Source organism: Dendrobates tinctorius, unplaced genomic scaffold (assembly GCF_039654945.1).
Source record: "Dendrobates tinctorius isolate UK_male_01 unplaced genomic scaffold, ASM3965494v1 ptg000166l, whole genome shotgun sequence".
In the NCBI taxonomy this organism is placed as follows: Eukaryota; Metazoa; Chordata; class Amphibia; order Anura; family Dendrobatidae; genus Dendrobates; species Dendrobates tinctorius.
The window spans coordinates 7668510-7687990 of record NW_027361833.1 but is presented as its reverse complement, the minus strand read 5'-3'; the positions used below and the strand labels follow the sequence as shown (position 1 = coordinate 7687990).

The following is a 19481-nucleotide window of genomic DNA, read 5'->3' as shown; positions in this document are numbered from 1 at the left end:
TATGATGTATATGTACGCTCATCAGTAAAAAACCCCTTCATTCTCCTGCCCAGAGCAGTCCAACCTCATCAATTATGCATCCACTTTATTTTCTCTTCCTTCATAACAACTACCGTGGATAATCCACCTCCATGCCTTTCTGAACGAAAACATAAAGGGAAAAAAAAAAAATCTCAAAGCTACCTTGCAAACGCTCCATATTCTGTTCTATGGTTTGTAAACTTCTCTGTAGAATTCATACAAAATACATTTACCCAATAGACTGTGAAATCATTACTACCTCTGAGAGAAAATGGCAGCTTTTTATTCACTCCCAGAGTATCGCACGAAAATCCAGTAAGCACCTCGACTGTGCTAAAATCCGAAATAGAATTGTTCTCCGCAGACAAGTATGAAATGCACCATAAAATAGAACAGCAGGACAGGGCTTTCAGCAACAGGTAATGAGCATTACCGGGTGATGTACAATGATTTTAGCATGTAGAGTTGATTTTTGGGGACAATTGTTTATACTAGCCGTGATTGACAGCCTGATGTGTGCGCCATTTGTGTAGGTGTGCTCATTCCACCCAACAAAGCTTTGTCATTCAGATGCGTAGTTTTGTACAGTCGATAAAGTACTCATTCACATCTAAACCACATGACATGTCTGCCTGGCTCCTAGGTCCAAAGTGCATTTGTATGAAAGTATATTGAGTGGAAAAGAGGAAGAGAGTCTGACTCTGCTGGCTTGTATACAGAATATGTAGTGACGATTGTGTGATTATAGCCATATGTATGTACTATACAGTACAGACCAAAAGTTTGGATACACCTTCTCATTCAAAGAGTTTTCTTTATTTTCATGACTATGAAAATTGTAGATTCACTCTGAAGGCATCAAAACTATGAATTGACACATGTGGAATTATATAATTAACAAAAAAGTGTGAAACAACTGAAAATATGTCTTAGGCCGGTTTCACATTAGCGCATTTTATGCGCACGCACGGCCGGGGGTAGCTCCGCCCCCGATCCGGCTCTCTGCCCGGCGTGCCCGCCCCTTGCCTGTAGCGCCGCCTCCTAGCGGACGGCGGCGCCTGCGATCGGCGCACCCTATCTTTAGCATAGGGTGCGCAGATCGTGCGCTAGTTGCGCTTTGACCTGCGCTGCGCACTTATGACGGTGCGCCGTGCGCGCCAAAATCCGAAAAGTTCGATTTTGGCGCGCACGGCGCACCGTCAAAAGTGCGCAGCGCAGGTCAAAGCGCAACTAGCGCACGGCCTGCGCACGATCGGCGCACCCTATGCTAAAGATAGGGTGCGCCGATCGCAGGCGCCGCTGTCCGCTAGGAGGCGGCGCTACAAGGAAGGGGCGGGCACGCCGGGAAGAGAGCCGGCTCGGGGGCGGAGCTACCCCCGGCCGTGCGCGCGCAGAAAATGCGCTAATGTGAAACCGGCCTTATATTCTAGGCTCTTCAAAGTAGCCATCTTTTGCTTTGATTACTGCTTTGCACACTCTTGGCATTTTCTTGATGAGCTTCAAGTGGTAGTCACTGGAAATGGTCTTCCAACAGTCTTGAAGGAGTTCCCAGAGATGCTTAGCACTTGTTGACCCTTTTGCCTTCACTCTGCAGTCCAGATCACCCCAAACCATCTCGATTTGGTTCAGGTCTGGTGACTGTGGAGGCCAGGTCATCTGGCGTAGCACCCCATCACTCTCCTTCTTGGTCAAATAGCCCTTACACAGCCTGGAGGTGTGTTTGGGGTCATTGTCCTTTTGAAAAATAAATGATGGTCCAACTAAACGCAAACCGGATGGAATAGCATGCCGCTGCAAGATGCTGTGGTAGCCATGCTGGTTCAGTATGCCTTCAATTTTAAATAAATCCCCAACAGTGTCACCAGCAAAGCACCGTCACACCTCTTCCTCCATACTTCACGATGGGAACCAGGCATGTAGAGTCCATCCGTTCACCTTTTCTGTGACGCACAAAGACACGGTGGTTGGAACCAAAGATCTCAAATTTGGACTTATCAGACCAAAGCACAGATTTCCACTGGTCTAATGTCCATTCCTTGTGTTCTTTAGCCCAAACAAGTCTCTTCTGCTTGTTGCCTGTCCTTAGCAGTGGTTTCCTAGCAGCTATTTTACCATGAAGGCCTGCTGCACAAAGTCTCCTCTTAACAGTTGTTGTAGAGATGTGTCTGCTGCTAGAACTCTGTGTGGCATTGACCTGGTCTCTAATCTGAGCTGCTTTTATCCTGCGATTTCTGAGGCAGGTGACTCGGATGAACTTATCCTCCGCAGCAGAGGTGACTCTTGGTCTTCCTTTCCTGGAGCGGGCCTCATGTGAACCAGTTTCTTTGTAGCGCTTGATGGTTTTTGCCACTGCACTTGGGGACGCTTTCAAAGTTTTCCCAATTTTTTTGGACTGACTGACCTTCATTTCTTAAAGTAATGATGGCCACTTGTTTTCTTTACTTAGCTGCTTTTTTCTTGCCATAATACAAATGCTAACAGTCTATTCAGTAGGACTATCAGCTGTGTATCCACCAGACTTCTGCACTACACAACTGATGGTCCCAGCCCCATTTATAAGGCAAGAAATCCCACTTATTAAACCTGACAGGGCACACCTGTGAAGTGAAAACCATTTCCGGTGACTACCTCTTGAAGCTCATCAAGAGAATGCCAAGAGTGTGCAAAGCAGTAATCAAAGCAAAAGGTGGCTACTTTGAACAACCTAGAATATAAGACATATTTTCAGTTGTTTCACACTTTTTTGTTAATTATATAATTCCACATGTGTTAATTCAAAGTTTTGATGCCTTCAGAGTGAATCTACAATTTTCATAGCCATGAAAATAAAGAAAACTCTTTGAATGAGAAGGTGTGTCCAAACTTTTGGTCTGTACTGTATGTTACATAGAGTTTCTCAATAATATTTAACCACATCAGTGACAGGTTATTCCTATCATTCATGTGGTGGGTGCGTTCCTTATAGGTGCGGTGTCATAGATGCCACTGTGTAATACTTCAGTCATGGTACCCCCTCATCTCGTTTATTTTTTTCTGATTACCAATACTGATTATTTTGAGCTCTTTTCTGAGTATACCTCATTGCGTATTAATCATTATGATCCCTTATTATTTTGCTTTAAAAACCTAGGAGTGTGGGGCCATTGCCCACCTATATTATATGTCCGGCTTTGTATGTCTATTGCTAATAGTGAAATATTTTTGTTTACTTGTTGAGCTTTGCACATTTTTTGTATAGGTGTTTTTGATTCTATTCTGCATATTGGCGAGATAAAAATGTAGCTATGGCCTATCGTTTATGTTGTAAATACTGTATGTTTTTTAATATAAATTTTGAATTTTTGTTTAAATTCATTGATATATAAATTGAATATGTGCCAGTGGCTCGTGCTAACCACCTAATATCCATTGGCCTGCCACATCATTGCTTGGCTTCTGTTGTCGGGAGGAAAAATTGGACAAGCTGTTTACTATGTCATTTTGTTATTTTCCTGGAGTTAATCAGTTCCCAAGCCATATTATGTTGTCGGTGATCTCCCAGCTCCATAATACTAATTTGTAGAGTACGTTTTTCTTTATAGCTTGGCATAAAGTGTACAATTTGTCCCTACACAGGCCAGTGTTACTATTTTTTTTATTGTGCATGGTCTCCTCTAAAGGGTTTATCCAGCTTTTAAATATTTATTGATAAATGGTATTGTTTCTAAGTAGTGGAATTCAGGTCCTTCAGTTGGCCAGTATTCGGGGCCATCAGTTGGCCAATATTCGGGTCCATCAGTTGACCAATCATGCTGGCACATTCATGAGTAGGCATCATAAATGCTTTTAAACCATAAGGTAATATCTATAATAATGTGCAGAAATCTCAAAGCAGAAGGCTTTTTATTCTGTTATCTGAGGACCTTGAAACATCCAATGTAGCAGCCCTAATACACCCCTCAATATTGAATTGTAAACCCTCTATTAGTTGTTTTAAGGCTAGTTTCAAACTAGCGTTTATTCGACGCAGCGCACGGCGCCATTAAGCCCCGCCCCCTGCCGGCTCCCTGCCCGCCCCATCCGGTCATCGCCGCCTACTATCGCACATGGACGCTTTCGATCTGCGCACCCAATCTTTAGCGTAGGGTGCGCAGATCGTGCGCTGGCCGTGCGCTAGTAGGATTTTGGCGTGCGCTGCGCACTTTTGAAGGTGCGCCCGTCTGCTCCGAACGCAGCATGTTGCATTTCGACGCGCTCGGCGCACCTTCAAAAGTGCACAGCGCATGCCAAAATCCTACTAGCGCACGATCTGCGCACCCTATGCTAAAGATAGGGTGCGCAGATCGCAAGCGTCCATGTGCGATAGTAGGCGGCGATGACCGGATGGGGCGGGCAGGGAGCCGGCAGGGGGCGGGGCTTAGCGGCGCCGTGCGCTGCGTCGAATAAACGCTAGTGTGAAACTAGCCTAATATATTGGGGTATTCTATTTATTCATAGCCATAATTTATTCTCGTATATAAACAATTTTTGTTTTATGTCCTTTCTATTTGGTTATCCCTCAGTATTGAAATGGCAACAACAAGAAAGAAAAACTTGTAAAAATTATGGCCATTACAGGATCAATAGATATGTTAATTATATGCAAAAGATAAAAAAGTGGATACACAACATCTCGATGTTTTCAGTTTCAAGAGTGAGCGCAGAATTTGACAGACTTGCACACCTTGGCTGCTATAATGAGGTTATTTATGATTGTCCAACGAATTCTCTGCCACACGGAATGCACTTGGGTGTCAAATCGCTGAGATCCGCTGCTGGCAGCTCCCCTTTTTAATTGCCGACCATTAACGTCCCAAATGTGCTCAATACTGGAGACCATTCAAATTAAATGTTGACACTTGTATTATGTTTCCTCAGAAACTTGAAACATTTTTACTTTGAATGCAATAGTATTTTTTTTATTTTTTTTTATTCATTTTTTTTTTATCTTTTAGGTACAGAAGTTTAAAGCACTTTAACTATGACATCTGCCAAAGCTGCTTCTTTTCTGGCCGAGTTGCAAAAGGACACAAAATGCACTATCCTATGGTGGAATATTGCACTCCTGTACGTCTATACTCTTGTTTTTTTCCATATAGATTTATATCCACTCACTTTACTTAATAGTACCCTTTCCATTAACCCTTATGATTAGTTCCCATCCATACATATAGGAGGGATGAGTGAGCAGCTGTAGTTCAGCCCTGTTGATAGACATCATAAGCAAATTTCCCATATGATTCCAACTAATTTATAGTAGACAAGACCACTTTTACCAGATTGGCTGAAAGTCATTTGATGTGTTTTGTGGCTCTTCATCAAATCAAAAATGTGGAATAAAATATACTGGGCTGCAATGCATCACATACAGTAGAAATTCTCTCAGTAAGGTTGCAATCAGACATCCGTAAAAACCTGACCACAATGAACAGTGTGGCCAGCAGCACTTCCAGCCCTAGTGTATCCGCTTCATAGAAAGATATGATGCTGTCACTCTCTGGTTGGGAGTCTCGCCTGCGTCCTAGGGCATTGCGGTCTGATCTCGGTCCAGTTTATATGGTTGCCTGAATGCACCCTAAATGTTGTAGCATGCTTTGCCTCCAGGTGGAACTAGATCATGCCATGGAAATTTTTCCATGTGTCTGCGCTAATTTCTGGCCTTTTCTATGCCTTGCCTACATATTCTTCACACATAGCCCAAACCCACGAAATATACATTTGGGCACTACTGAAAATTGCTTTCGTTGGCACTTGGGAGATTTTTATTTTGTAGAAGCCTTCCAGACGTTTCAGAAGAGTTGTCAAATATGTGTTTTGGCTAAAATAAGTAAATCTTGAAGTTGTGAAGTAGGCCTCTTTTAAGAAAAAGATTGAACTCCCCAGCAAATTAAATGATGCAGTTCACGATTTTACTGAAAGACTGTTAAAATAAAAGATCTCTAGCGCTGTTATCATGAATGCTCCACTCTTAGCTAGTTTCAGAGTGAATGACTTTAAAATGGATGTTGACGCCATGTTCTTGATTTTGCTCGGTGTTTTTGGCTTCATTAAACTGCAATCCGTGACTGAATTTAGCTTTGAACTTTTAAAGTACAATAAAAGGGACTAAGAAATGCTAAGTCCCATTGTCATAAACCACTAAATAAAGGTAGGTGCCAAGCGCTTCCTGTAAAACATTTAATACCTGAATGCCTACTTTATCAAGGAGAATGCCAAGCAGAATTATAAATCCATTGCAGGATTTGTTTTTTTTTTTTTTTTTTTTTTTTTTTACACGGTTGCTACTCCACTGCTGTGTGCTTTTCAAAGCCCCGCCACAGTTTTCCTGTGTACTGTTTAATTCATGCCGTCAGGAGCCACATCCACAAAGAGATTTGTTTGCTTTCAGACTACATCTGGAGAAGATGTACGTGACTTTGCAAAGGTTTTGAAGAATAAATTCAGGACAAAAAGATATTTTGCGAAACACCCAAGAATGGGTTATCTTCCCGTTCAAACTGTCCTAGAGGGAGACAACATGGAGACGTGAGTACTTGCCACTAGGTTTGAAAACGAAATGCCTCTCATCTTCCTCCCGTTTTTTATTTTTTTTTAATTTAAGACATGCCATTTTTAGTTTTTGTTTTTTTCTTTTTGTTCTAGGAAACACAAGCTGATGTGACTTAAACCAACATTAGTATTCCCCATGCATATCTCACAATATTAAATACTAGGCAACACAAGAATAATAGTGCCAGGGGGGTTGGGTGCTTCTGTTGAAGACCATTGAACCATAATTTTCCACCATTTTTATTTGCTATGCTGTTAACCAGTGTCTGCACAGTACTCCTTAACAGGCATGCAGCGTGTTGGGGTATATGACACAAGCAAGACATTTAATTACACCCTGGAGTCCAAGGCTGACCTTTAAGATTTTGCTGTATTTAAAGGCACAAAGGGGATGAAGAGAAATATTTGCTCCATATCAGTAACTTGTTCCCTAGGGTTTCACTAATATCCTGTATTATCCGTGCAGCTTTCTGGCTCAAAGATTGAGGTCCCCTAATATGACTTCCATATGCACTAAAAAGGTATAGGGTAAGGAATTCTTTTCACAAGACCTTGTTTTTACATTTTAGTCCCAAGCCATTTTTATAGACATTTGAGCCCCAAAAACCAAGAGTTACATTTTCTAAAGATGTCACTTGTGCTCTGCTATGAATAGGTAAATGCACACATTAGAAGATTAATGAGAGCATAATAATATGGAGGAGCTCCACACTATTCTACAGTTAAAAAGGGTGAATTGTGCCTTTAATTCACATGGTCGGCATTACTCCAAATTTGTACCTGTCCTTGTTACTTTGTATAATTGCCAAGTGTTAATTCATTAATAAGTATCAAACTAACTAAGAATCTATTGCTCGCTACTATAACAAGTAGCAGGTATGATGTTGATAAAGCATTCATATGTAATGTGATTAGATCGTATTTCCATGGTGTGCTTAAATATTGGCTTAATGTACACCATGCAAAACCGTTTGTAATCTAAAGAGTATTTAATCATGGGATATCAGACACAAAGCAGGTGCAAATGTGAAACTGTTTGCTGCCCCATCTGCCAAGAAGATAACATTTGACATGAATAGTTTAGAAAACCTCCTGTTGATCGCAGAGTTCCAGGAGGAGGGTGATCTCTCAATAATGCCATCTGTCCTGTTGCTTGCATGGATTCCCAATGTCCTCATACACAGTAAAACAATAGCGAAGCAAAAAACCTATTACATTATTACATATACACATTCTACAATGTTTACCATGAATAAATGTTTCACAGAAAAGGGCATTCTCCTTACTCATTACAAAATTCAATGCAAAGATCCATTTTTGCTTTCCAGGTATCTGATTTTTCCATGTACAGGTTCAGCTTGTATTTCTAGATTTTCGATATGTATGTATGCAAAATGTTCTTCTGCATTGGCTGCTTTAATTGGCATTCATGTTGATGTTATAAACCTCATTCCATTTTTTTGTTTTTCTGCTCTACTTTCTCTTCACCTCCTCATTTTTGTCTTTCAGTCCTGTTACACTGATCAACTTCTGGCCAGTAGATTCTGCGTGAGTACTTTTTTTGTTTGCGCTACTGCTGTTGCTGTTGCCTCCATGTGTGCTAATTACACCCCTTTTCTTTTATCCATGAGTTCATTTTCATTTTCTTTTGAACCTCTAAGTTTGTGATGCGATGCATTAAGAAATAAAAGTGCTAGATAGCTGGTCAAAACCTTGATGGAAGGTTACGAAGTGAACATAGACTCTCACCAGTTTACCATCAAATTCGTCAGTATGGGGTTACCACACTGTAAGCTGAGCCTTCTTTAGATTCCTATAACGGTTTAGCCCATAAGTAAAACATTTCAGAATCCTGCAGTTAAGGGAGACCAAGATACACAGCTAACTTTGGTATAGAGATAAGTAACAGCAACACTAATGCTTTAATGCAATTATTTCATGTAGAGTTTGATACCAATGCAAGTGCTGGATTGGGCAAGAAGGAGACATAAAAGTCCGCTCATTATATCTTCCATTCCTTTTAAGATAGCTTCAGGCTTTGGCTTAAAGACGACCTATCACCAGGTCAAAAGTTTTTGATCGTATTTAATTCCTGCTGTTCTCCTGAGCATTCTTTTCTTTTTTTCTTTTTTTTCTTTCTTAAATCCGCCATATATTTTTAGAGACTTGGGCCTTCAAATTCGGTGCTAATTTTTATGGTCCCTACCATGGTGGGGGTGGCTCACAGATTAATAATGCAGAGTGGCCTAAGAACATGCTCCTAGGGAATCCTGTGCACCATGCTCCCTTAGCACCATGTGCTGGATGAAAATAAATATAACCGGAATATTCAGGGGAACACTAAGAATAAAATAAGAATAAAAACTGGGACCTGGTGACAGGTCCTCTTTAAATTCAGAAAAATTGCTTTTGTTTAAATAAATAAAAGGATAGTTTCCAAATTGATGTAAATCTGAAGTGCAGGTTGGAAAATTTCATCTGTCATATTTTAATAGGTTACTCTGATACTGGCATATACAGTTGGGTCATAAATATTTGGACAGTGACACAAGTTTTGCTATTTCAGCTCTTTACCAAAACATATTAAAGATCGTTATATAATCAGTGTGGGCTTATAGTGCAGACTCTCAGCTTAAGGCCAGTGTCACACTTGCGAGTGCAATGTGAGAAACTCGTGCGAGTCTCTCGCCTCAATACCCGGCACTGCCGCCGGCACTCGGGACCGGAGTGTGTGGATGCATGTATTTCTACGCAGCTGAACGCTCTGGTCCGTTCCGCCGGCAGCGAGAGATTTGCGCGAGTTTCTCGTAGTGCATTTGCAAGTGTGACCCCAGCCTTAATTTGAGGGTATTTACATCCTAATTGGAGTAAGGATTTTGGAATTACAGCTCATTAATATGTAGCTACATCTTTTTAAAGGGACCCAATGTAATTGGACAATTATCTCAAAAGCACTTTAATGGGTTATTACCTCTTTAGTCCATCATCAGTTAAGCAGGTAAAGGTTTGGAGCTGATTCCAGATGTGACATTTTCATTTGCAAGCTATTGCTGTGAACCCACAACATGCGGTTAAAGGAGCTGTCAATGGAAGAGAAGCATACCATCATTAGGCTGAAAAAAGAAGTCGTCCATCAGCGAAAAACAAATGTTATGAGTGGCCAAATCAACAGTTTGGTACAATCTGCAAATAAAACAAAAGCTAACACTGGTGAGCTAGGGAACTCAAACAGGCCCTGGACATCCACGGAAGACAACAGTGGTGGATGATGGCAGAATGCTTTCCATTGTGAAAAAACCTTCATGAGGCTAGTTTCACACTAGCGTATTTTCCAAGCAGCGCACGGCGCCGCTAAGCCCCGCCCCCTGCCAGCTCCCTGCCCGCCCCATCCAGTCATCGCCGCCTACTATCGCACACGGCCGCATGCGATCTGCGCACCCTATCTTTAGCCTAGGATGCGCAGACCGTGCGCTGGCCATGCGCTAGTAGGATTTTAGCGTGCGCTGCGCACTTTTGAAGGTGCGCCGAGCGCGCCAAAATGCAACATGGTGCGTTCGACGCACACGGGCACACCTTCAGAAGTGCGCAGCGCACGCTAAAATCCTACTAGCGCACGGCCAGCGCACGGTCTGCGCAACCTATGCTAAAGATGGGGTGCGCAGATCGCATGCAGCCGTGTGCGATAGTAGGGGGAGATGATCGGATGGGGCGGGCAGGGGGCGGGGCTTAGCGGCGCCGTGCGCTGCATGGAAAATACGCTAGTGTGAAACTAGCCTAACATCCACCCAAGTGAAGAAAATGTTCCAGGAAGTAGGTGTTTTCAGTATCTAAGTCTACCATTAAGAGAAGAGTTTATAAGCGCAAATACAGGGGTTTTATCACAAGGTGCAAACCTTTACTCAGCCTTAAAAATAGAAAAGCCATATTAGACCTTGCCACTAAACATCTAAAGAAGCCATCCCAGTTCTGGAAATGCATTCTATGGACAGGTGAAACTAAGATCAACCTGAATCAAAATCATGAGAAGAAAGAAAGTATGGAGAAGACTTGGAATTACTCATGATCCAAATCACACCACATCCTCTGTAAAAGATGATGGAGGCAGTGTGATGGCATTGGCATGCATGGATTCCAATGGCACTGGTGTTTATTGATGATGTGTCTGCAGATAGAAGCAACCAATGATTTTGGAAGTGTACAGGGCTATATTTTGTACTCAAATTCAAATAAATGCAGCAAGATAGTTTGGATAGTGCTTCATAGTACATTTGGACAATGACCCAAAACACACTGCGAAAGCAACCCATGAGTTTTTTAAGGCAAAAAAATGGAATATTCTGCAATGTCCAAGTCATTCACCACATCTCAACTGCATCAAGCATGCATCACATGCTTAAGAAAAAGATTAAAGGGAATCTGACATTAAGTTTTTGCTATCTCATCTGAGAGCAGCATGATGTAGACAAAGAGGGTCCTGAATCTAAAGCCCCCGTTACACACTGCGATATCGCTAGCAATATCGCTGTAAAGTCACCGATTTTGTGACGTTGCAGCGATATTACTAGCGATATCGCTGCATGTGATACTTACCTCCGACCGGCTCCCCCGCTGGTTATCGCTTATGGCGCGAGAAGCTGCTGGATCATTTCGTGCTGTGACGACGAGCGACGCGTGGAGCCGGGCGGGAGGACACAGGATCGCCGCGTCTTGACAGGTAAGTAGCGACCCCCGTCCCCAGCGATGTCGCTGGTGAGATCTGCCTGAGTGGCAGCTCACTAGCGACCACCCAGCGATTCACCAGCGATCCTGACCACGTCATATCGCTGGTCGGGATCGCTGGTGAGTCGCTAGGTGTAACGGTACCCTAACGATGTATCATTTAGATACTGGGTGCAGCCATTCTGACAGTTTTTAGATTTAGCAGTGCAGCAGAGCTGAGAATGATGACCCCACCTCCTCTAGGCTCTGTATATACAATGTGTATAGACATTGAGTTGCTTATCACAGAAGGGGGCAGAGTCAGACTTAAGGGCATGTCACACTAAGAGATATCGCTAGCAATATCGCTATAACTAGTGACGTTATAGCGATATTGCTAGCGATATCGCTGTGTCTGATACTTGCCTACGACCGGCTCCCCCGCTGGTTATCGCTGATCGTGCGAGAACAGGCTGGACCGTTTCTCGTCGTCCGCTTCCTGCGGCGCTTCCTGCTGTGAGGACGATCGACGCGTGGAGCCGGGCGGGAGGACGCAGGATTGCCTCATCTGACAGGTAAGTAGCGACCCCCGTCCCCAGCGATGTTGTTAGTGAGATCTGCCTATGTGGCAGCTCACTAGCGACCACTTAGCGATGTACCAGCGATCCTGACCGCGTCATATCGCTGGTACATCGCTAAGTGTGACAGTACCTTAAGGGTACCGTTACACTTAGCGATGCACCAGCGATGCATCGCTAAGTGGTCGCTAGTGAGCTGCCACACAGGCAGATCTCACCAGCGACATAGCAGCGGTCGGGGGTCGCTACTTACCTGTCAGACGCGGCGATCCTGACGTCCTCTCGCACGTGTCGCTCGTCGGCGCCACAGGAAGCAGACGACGAGAAATGGTCCAGGACGTTCTCGCGCGACCAGCGATGAGCAGCGGGAGAGCCGGTCGGAGGTAAGTATCAGACATAGCGATATCACTAGCAATATCGCTGCTACGTCACAAAATCGGTGACGATACAGCGATATTGCTAGCGATATCGCTATGTGTAACGGGGGCTTAATGCTCCCAACACACTCAGCGATGCTACAGCGATCCCGACAACGATACGATGTGTAGGGATCGTTGCTGCGACGCTATGTGGTCGCTGGTGAGATGCCAAACAGTCAGATCTTCTCAACGACGCAGCAACGATACGGCGACCTTTGTAACGATGTCGGTGGTCATTGGGACCCTGTCACATAGCAGCTACTCTGACGATTCAGACCTCGAATCAACGCAAATCCACGCCTATGTGTCTCGCTTCTGAGTTGCTAACGAGGTCGTTGGTAAGGTGTCAAACATACAGATGCATGCTACCCAGCGGGACCACAACGATCAAAAAAATGTCCAGGTAATTCCGACACGCATCGCTGCGTGTGGCAGGCGGGAGACCAGCGATCAGCGAGCAGGAGCTTGTAACCAAGGTAAACAGCGGGTTTCTAAGCGCCCCATGGCGCTTAGAAACCCTCTGTGTACCTTAGTTACCAGCGCGCTGATGCAGGGAGCTGGTAACCAAGGTAAACATCGGGTTTCTAAGTGCCGCGCGGCACTTAGAAACCCGCTGTTTACCTTGGTTACCAGCTCCCTGCATCAGCGCGCTGGTAACTAAGGTACACAGCGACGCCAGCGCTCGTCGGCGCTGGTGCTGATCGCTGGTGAAGCTGCCTGTTTGGCAGCTCACCAGCGATCATGTAGCGACACACCAGCGATCCTGACAAGTTGATATCGTTGTCGGGATCGCTGGTAACTCGCTATGTGTGACGGGGCCCTTAAGGTGCTGTCACACTTAGCGATGCACCAGCGATCCCGACCAGCGATATGACACGGTCAGAATCGCTGGTGCATCGCTAAGTGGTCGCTAGTGAGCTGCCACACAGGCAGATCACAACAGCGACATAGCAGCGGTCGGGGGTCGCTACTTACCTGTCAGACGAGGCGATCCTGACGTCCTCCCGCCCGCGTCCACGCGTCGCTCGTCTCCACAGCAGGAAGCCCAACAGGAAGCTGACGACGAGAAACGGCCCAGGACGTTCTCGCGAGATCAGCGATAATCAGCGGGGGAGCCATCGGTGGTAAGTATCAGACATAGCGATATCGCTAGCACTATCGCTATAACGTCACAAAAACCAGTGACGTTATAGCGATATTGCTAGCGATATCGCTTAGTGTGACAGGCCCTTTAGTGTGATGGGGGCTTTAGGCTCAGGCACTACTGTGTTTCAGCAATGATAAGTTCCTGGTGCTAAAGCAAACATTGCAAGTAAACAACAGCACTGTGTTTGATAAGAGAGGCATCAGAGGCATCACTATAATCTGAGTTTTAACACCCTACCCTACAGCATGCTGTCTTCAGATTACATATCAAAAACTTGCTGACAGATTCCCTTTAAGGGAGAAGGACCTACACAAGCAACAACTGAAGTTAATATCAAAAACGAGATAGAAGTAACGCAATAAAAATATGAAATTTATTAAGGAACATAGGCCAAACGTTAAAAACACAATGATATAAAAAGAGATTCCGGTGCAAAACAGCTAGGCAAGGTAAGTATACAAATCAATCACATTGAATACAGGAAACAAGGTATATAGCAACTATATTGTACCAATGGGGAATCATGTTGATCATCCTGCAGTATCACCCAAGTGGTACATCGTTGCAATTGCAGATAATGTATAATGTAATTTTATATGGTCTCCCCTGTATTTCAAAAATGAAATCGAGCATTGCTACATATATAAAATGCATGTGAGTAGCCCACACATAGTCTGCATAGGCTAATGTCCACCCAAATAATCCCCATGTATGTATGTTAGATCCATAGTGATTATGCCAAATGCAATCATGGTGACACATATATCGAGCGTGGCGTCCACACCCGAATTATCCCTGTAAAGTATGTCGGGGACAAGACCTGACAAGGTTGTATACTTTTTGCATTGTGCATGTCGGCTGTTATAGATGTTAGCCCCCATTTATCTGTGCACTTATTTGATGCCCTTTGTATAGTCACATGTTTGGCTTTGTCATTTTATGTATTAGATCAGCCCATATACAGGGATAATTTGGGTGTGGACGCCACACTCGATATATGTGTCACCATGATTGCATTTGGCATAATCACTATGGATCTAACATACATACATGGGGATTATTTGGGTGGACATTAACCTATGCAGACTATGTGTGGGCTACTCACATGCATTTTATATATGTAGCAATGCTCGATTTCATTTTTGTAATACAGGGGAGACCATATAAAATTACATTATACATTTATCATCTGCATTTGCAACGATGTACCACTTGGGTGACACTGCAGGATGATCTACATGCTAGGTGGTAACTCAGCATGCTCTACTTCCTTTTCAGTACATCACAATTTGTGTAACTAGAATATAACTGCTGTGTAGGGAGACATTTATTAGCCATTATGATGCTATGAGATATGATGTGATTCCCCATTGGTACAATATGGTCGCTATATACCTTGTTTCCTGTATTCAATGTGATTGATTTGTATACTTACCTTGCCTAGCTGTTTTGCACCGGAATCTCTTTATATCATTGTGTTTTTAACGTTTGGCCTATGTGCCTTAATAAATTTCATATTTTTATGGCGTTACTTCTTTCTCGTTTTTGATGTTCGTGTCTTGAAGTGCCATTTTTGGTAGACCGAGTAGTTAGGATATAAACAACTGAAGTTAGTTGCAGTAAAGACCTGGCAAAGCATCACAAAGGAGGACACCTAGCATTTGGTGACGTCCATAACTTCCAGACTTCAGGCAGTCATTGGCTGCAAATGATTCTCTACAAAGAATTAAAAATGAACATTTTATTTATGGTAAAGTTAATTTGTCCAATTAGTTTTGAGCCTCTGAAATGAGAAGGCTTTGTAGAAAAATGTTTGAAATTCCTAAATGTTTCACAAGATTTTTGTTCAACCCCTTTAATTAAGCCTGAAAGTCTACATTTCAATTGCATCTCAGTTGTTTCATTTTCAAGCCAAAATAGTGGCATGCAGAGCCCAAATTGTGAAGAGTTGGTCGCTGTCAGCATATTTCTAGGCCTAACTCTAGTAGTTTATATAACAGATTATAGATGACCGTTACCTTTTGTAGAGAAGTGATTTTGAGATTCATTGACTGTATCAAACAATTTCAGCATGTTTGCATCAGTAGTGCATTATAGAAACTGACAACCATCGAGATACTAATGACTAGTGTCTCGGAACTCTAAAGCCATCCATAACCTGGCTAGGTAATGTAGCTGAAAATTGAATTAAGTGGCAGAGTCTTTCCATTGATGGCAAATGCCTTGAATAAATGAGGAGGTCTGTCACGGGGTCCTTCTCCGATACCACGCAATCAACAGAGTGAGGGAAGTTTGAACAATCCCAAGACCTTTATTACAGGCAAAATTAGAAGGTCCATAAGCAATCCACCACACTGAGGATACAATAGTCCAGAACAAGAATGTAGTCCAGTAACATGATAAAATGTCCAGGGAGATGAGATTCCAAAACTCTTGCACCAGAGGATAAAATGGGTCCTTCTCTCTGAGGTGCAGTCTTTACACGATCCTCTCTACACAGGAACTGACTTGACCAGCTCCTGTCCTCCTCACCCCCTTCCTTGTGTCCAGGGGTAGTCAAACAGGTTGGGGTGGTTTGCAGGCCTCCCAGAGGAGAACAAAGGAGCCTTGGGGATTAAGGAACTACAGGGGGTCATCAAGAGACAGATACAGTCAGGCTATAGACATACAAGGCAACAAGAAAAACACTATGAAAATAAGTAAAATAGATATACACAAAATGATATCCACATAGCCTATCACACCATCACAAGGTCTTAATACCTGTTACTACTGGGTGGGCCATTTACATGGATACACCTAAATAAAATGGGAATGGTTGGTGATATCAGCTTCCTGTTTGTGGCACATTAGTATATGGGAGGGGGGGAAACTTTTCAAGATAGGTGGTGGCCATTTTGAAGTCGGCCATTTTGGATCCAACTTTATTTTTTTCAATGGGAAGAGGGTTAGAATAAATGCTAGCACAGGCTTCCAGTATATGTTTCAGATGCTGCACATCTCGTATCTTCACAGCGTAGACAATTGCCTTCAGATGACCCCAAAGATAAAAGTCTAACGGGGTCAGATCGGGAGACCTTGGTGGCCATTCAACTGGCTCACGGCGACCAATCCACTTTCCAGGAAACTGTTCATGTAGGAATGCTTGGACCTGACACCCATAATTGATAGCATGGTGTGGTATATGGGGTACATAGATAGTGGGGCCATTCTTCATCAATGGAGACCTCAATGCCACTGGATATCTGAAATTGCTACATGATGTGTTGCCCTCTTTATGCACTGAAGATGGCACGTTCCCTGAGGTTTTCCAGCAAGATGGTGCACCACCACATTATGGGTGTCAGGTCCGAGCATTCCTACCAGGAATCTGACCCCCTTAGACTAGCATTTCTTCTGCGGTGTTGCTATCAGTGTGCCAAGAGTGGGAGAAGAATGTTGCATTGACAATCCAACACAATAGGCAGCACTTTGAACACATTTTATAAGTGGTCATAAACTTGTAAATAACTCATTAAATAAAGTTACATTAAATTCTCAGTAAGTTTGATGTGTCACATGACCCTCTTCCCAATGGAAGAAATAAAGTTGAATCCAAAATGACCGACTTCAAAATGATCGCCATGGTCACCACCCATCTTGAAAAGTTTCCCCCCTCCCATATGCCAGTGTGCCACAAACAGCAAGTTTCACAAACCATTCCCATTTCATTTAGGTGTATCCGTATAACTGGCCCACCATGTACAAACACCATATTGTTAGTTGTAGAGATAAGCTGTGTGTGAACATCGAAAGGTTTTTCTAAGACTTTTTAGAAATGTACCAAACCGAAGGGATCATTATAAAATAAAGAAATGAAAAGTACTAACTGCTGATGCTGCATAGGTCTCAAACAGGACTGTTGGAAGTCACCTGTCCCTGGAGTAATGAGTGACCTCAGTGGTCAGGTGACTATGGATGGAACATCATCGCTTCCTGTCCGCTCAAGCACTTCTTTCGATATTTTATAACAGTCTCTTCCCTCTGTCCAATGTTGAAAAAAAGCCCTGGTATACAAAGAGAAACATCAACATGGTTTGATAGGTTGCTTTTCAGATCCATTGAGGTGAGAATAACTTCTAAGATTAATTTTGTAGCATTGATTTGTTTTGCAGAATATGGTATATATTGTCGTTTGAAGTAAAACTGATAAACTTCAAGCTATATGTGCCAGTGGAAACAAAATGTTGGCATATTCAGCATTTTTTCTTGAACACCCAACCTTGTGATTCCACTGTATCCACGGAACCTATCATTGTACATATTGAGGATCATCAAGAGAGTGAATTGCCTTTCAGCTCGTGGCTCAAGCACCCATGTATAAAACTGCACAAAGTTTCATGAGCGTGCACAAGGAATTATTAGACTGCTACATGCTTAATAGGTTTTGTCAAAGAAATGGATCTCCTTGGTAAATGGTGTAAAGAATGCAAATTGAAAGGGCTGTCAATTAAACTAATGTCTATGTGACCTGTATTTGTTATGCCCCAGCGTGTAACAGGAGAGCAGTGAAAGATCTGCCATGCTATACGGTACATAAATTCCTCCACTGAAATATGAGAATGCATGTTGTATTTTATATGCCGGCTGTATGCTTAGAACTAATGCTATCTAACCACTGCAGACTATTAGCCGTGATAATTATGGAACGCAGACTGAATGGAAGAGATTTGCATTCTAGCATAAACTCATGCATATTACCGCTCTGTTTCTTAGCATAAACTCACATTTTTATGTAAACAGGCATTATGGCATACATTTACCAAGTAAATATGCAGTACTGTAAATGGAAGCAATCAGGTGTTTTACAGAGATTTTCCTTGCTTTGTTAAATTTTAACAAATTACTCTTACTTAACTATCTGTTCTCCATCTCTAAAAGTAAATGCTCCTCTAAGGACAGCTGGCAGCACAGTCAAATGTCCTATTATTCTTTGCCACTGGTGGTATCAGGAAATTAATGAGATTAATCATCTTGTGGAACATAATGAGATTAATAAAGAGGAATGGCTCCATTTTTAGGGTACATGTAATGCAAAACAAAGCTCATCTCACAGCCTGTTGTAAGAGATGGTTGACGACTAAAATGTCAAATCCCCCATTCCCACATTCAATTAATTTCTGTGTAAGCTGGAACAAACAGATAAGAATTGAAATGGTACTGATATTGTATGTACTGGAAGTTTTTCCTTTCTATATTGTTTTACTGTTATTTAAATTTCTATATTTCAATTAAACTACATGAGCAATTCTATTGTTTTTTGTTTTTTTTTTTGGCTTTCTGCCTCGGGTTTTCTTTTCTGTAAAATTCCATATATTAGCATTTTATAACCCATTCCTCCAGTTTCTATTCAACTAAGTTGTCAAAAGGTGTAGTGAGAATGGTACAATAGAGAGTTGCATCATTACTACACCACAAATATACCTTGGTGTACAACAATTGCAGTTTTTTAGTTTATTTTTAAAAACATAAACCCCGACTCGTCAAGACTGGTGTCTTTCCATGTCAATCATGATGAAGGGTGCTGTAGAGTAAAGCCCTCGTCACACATAACGATGTCCCAGCGATCCCACCAACGTTCCGACATGGATGGGATCGCTGGGACATCGTTAGGCTGATCGCTGGTGAGCTGTCACATAGACAGCCCCAGCGATCAGGACCAGCAACGCTGGATGCTGGTTTCTAATGTAGACGTCGGGTATCCAGGAGCCGCAGCTCTTGGATACCCGCTGTTTACCTTGGAAACCAGCATGTACGCCGGTTTCCAAGGTAAACAGCGGGTATCCAAGAGCTGCGGCTCCTGGATACCCGACGTTTACATTAGAAACCAGCGTCGCTGATCGCTGGTCTCTCGCTTCCACACGCAGCAATGCGTGCTGGGCAGCAGGAGACCAGCGATCGAAAAACGTCCCAGGCCGCTCGAGCACGATCAGCGATAACCGGCAGGGGGGCCTGTCGCTGATCCCCGACACACACCGCGATCTCGCTGGCGAGATCGCTGATGTGTCACAA

General features: G+C 43.0%; 1 protein-coding gene across 9 annotated transcripts in view; it reads left to right on the top strand.

Moving 5' to 3' along the window:
• Positions 1 to 19481, top strand: part of DMD (dystrophin) — a 3834938-nt gene that overhangs the window by 3751960 nt on the left and 63497 nt on the right. For all 9 annotated transcript variants that reach the window (XM_073550686.1, XM_073550687.1, XM_073550688.1 and 6 more), the window contains 3 exons: positions 4995 to 5106; positions 6428 to 6564; positions 8098 to 8136. In XM_073550686.1, coding sequence (XP_073406787.1) covers positions 4995 to 5106; positions 6428 to 6564; positions 8098 to 8136 — 288 coding nt within the window. The remainder of the gene's footprint in view (positions 1 to 4994; positions 5107 to 6427; positions 6565 to 8097; positions 8137 to 19481) is intronic.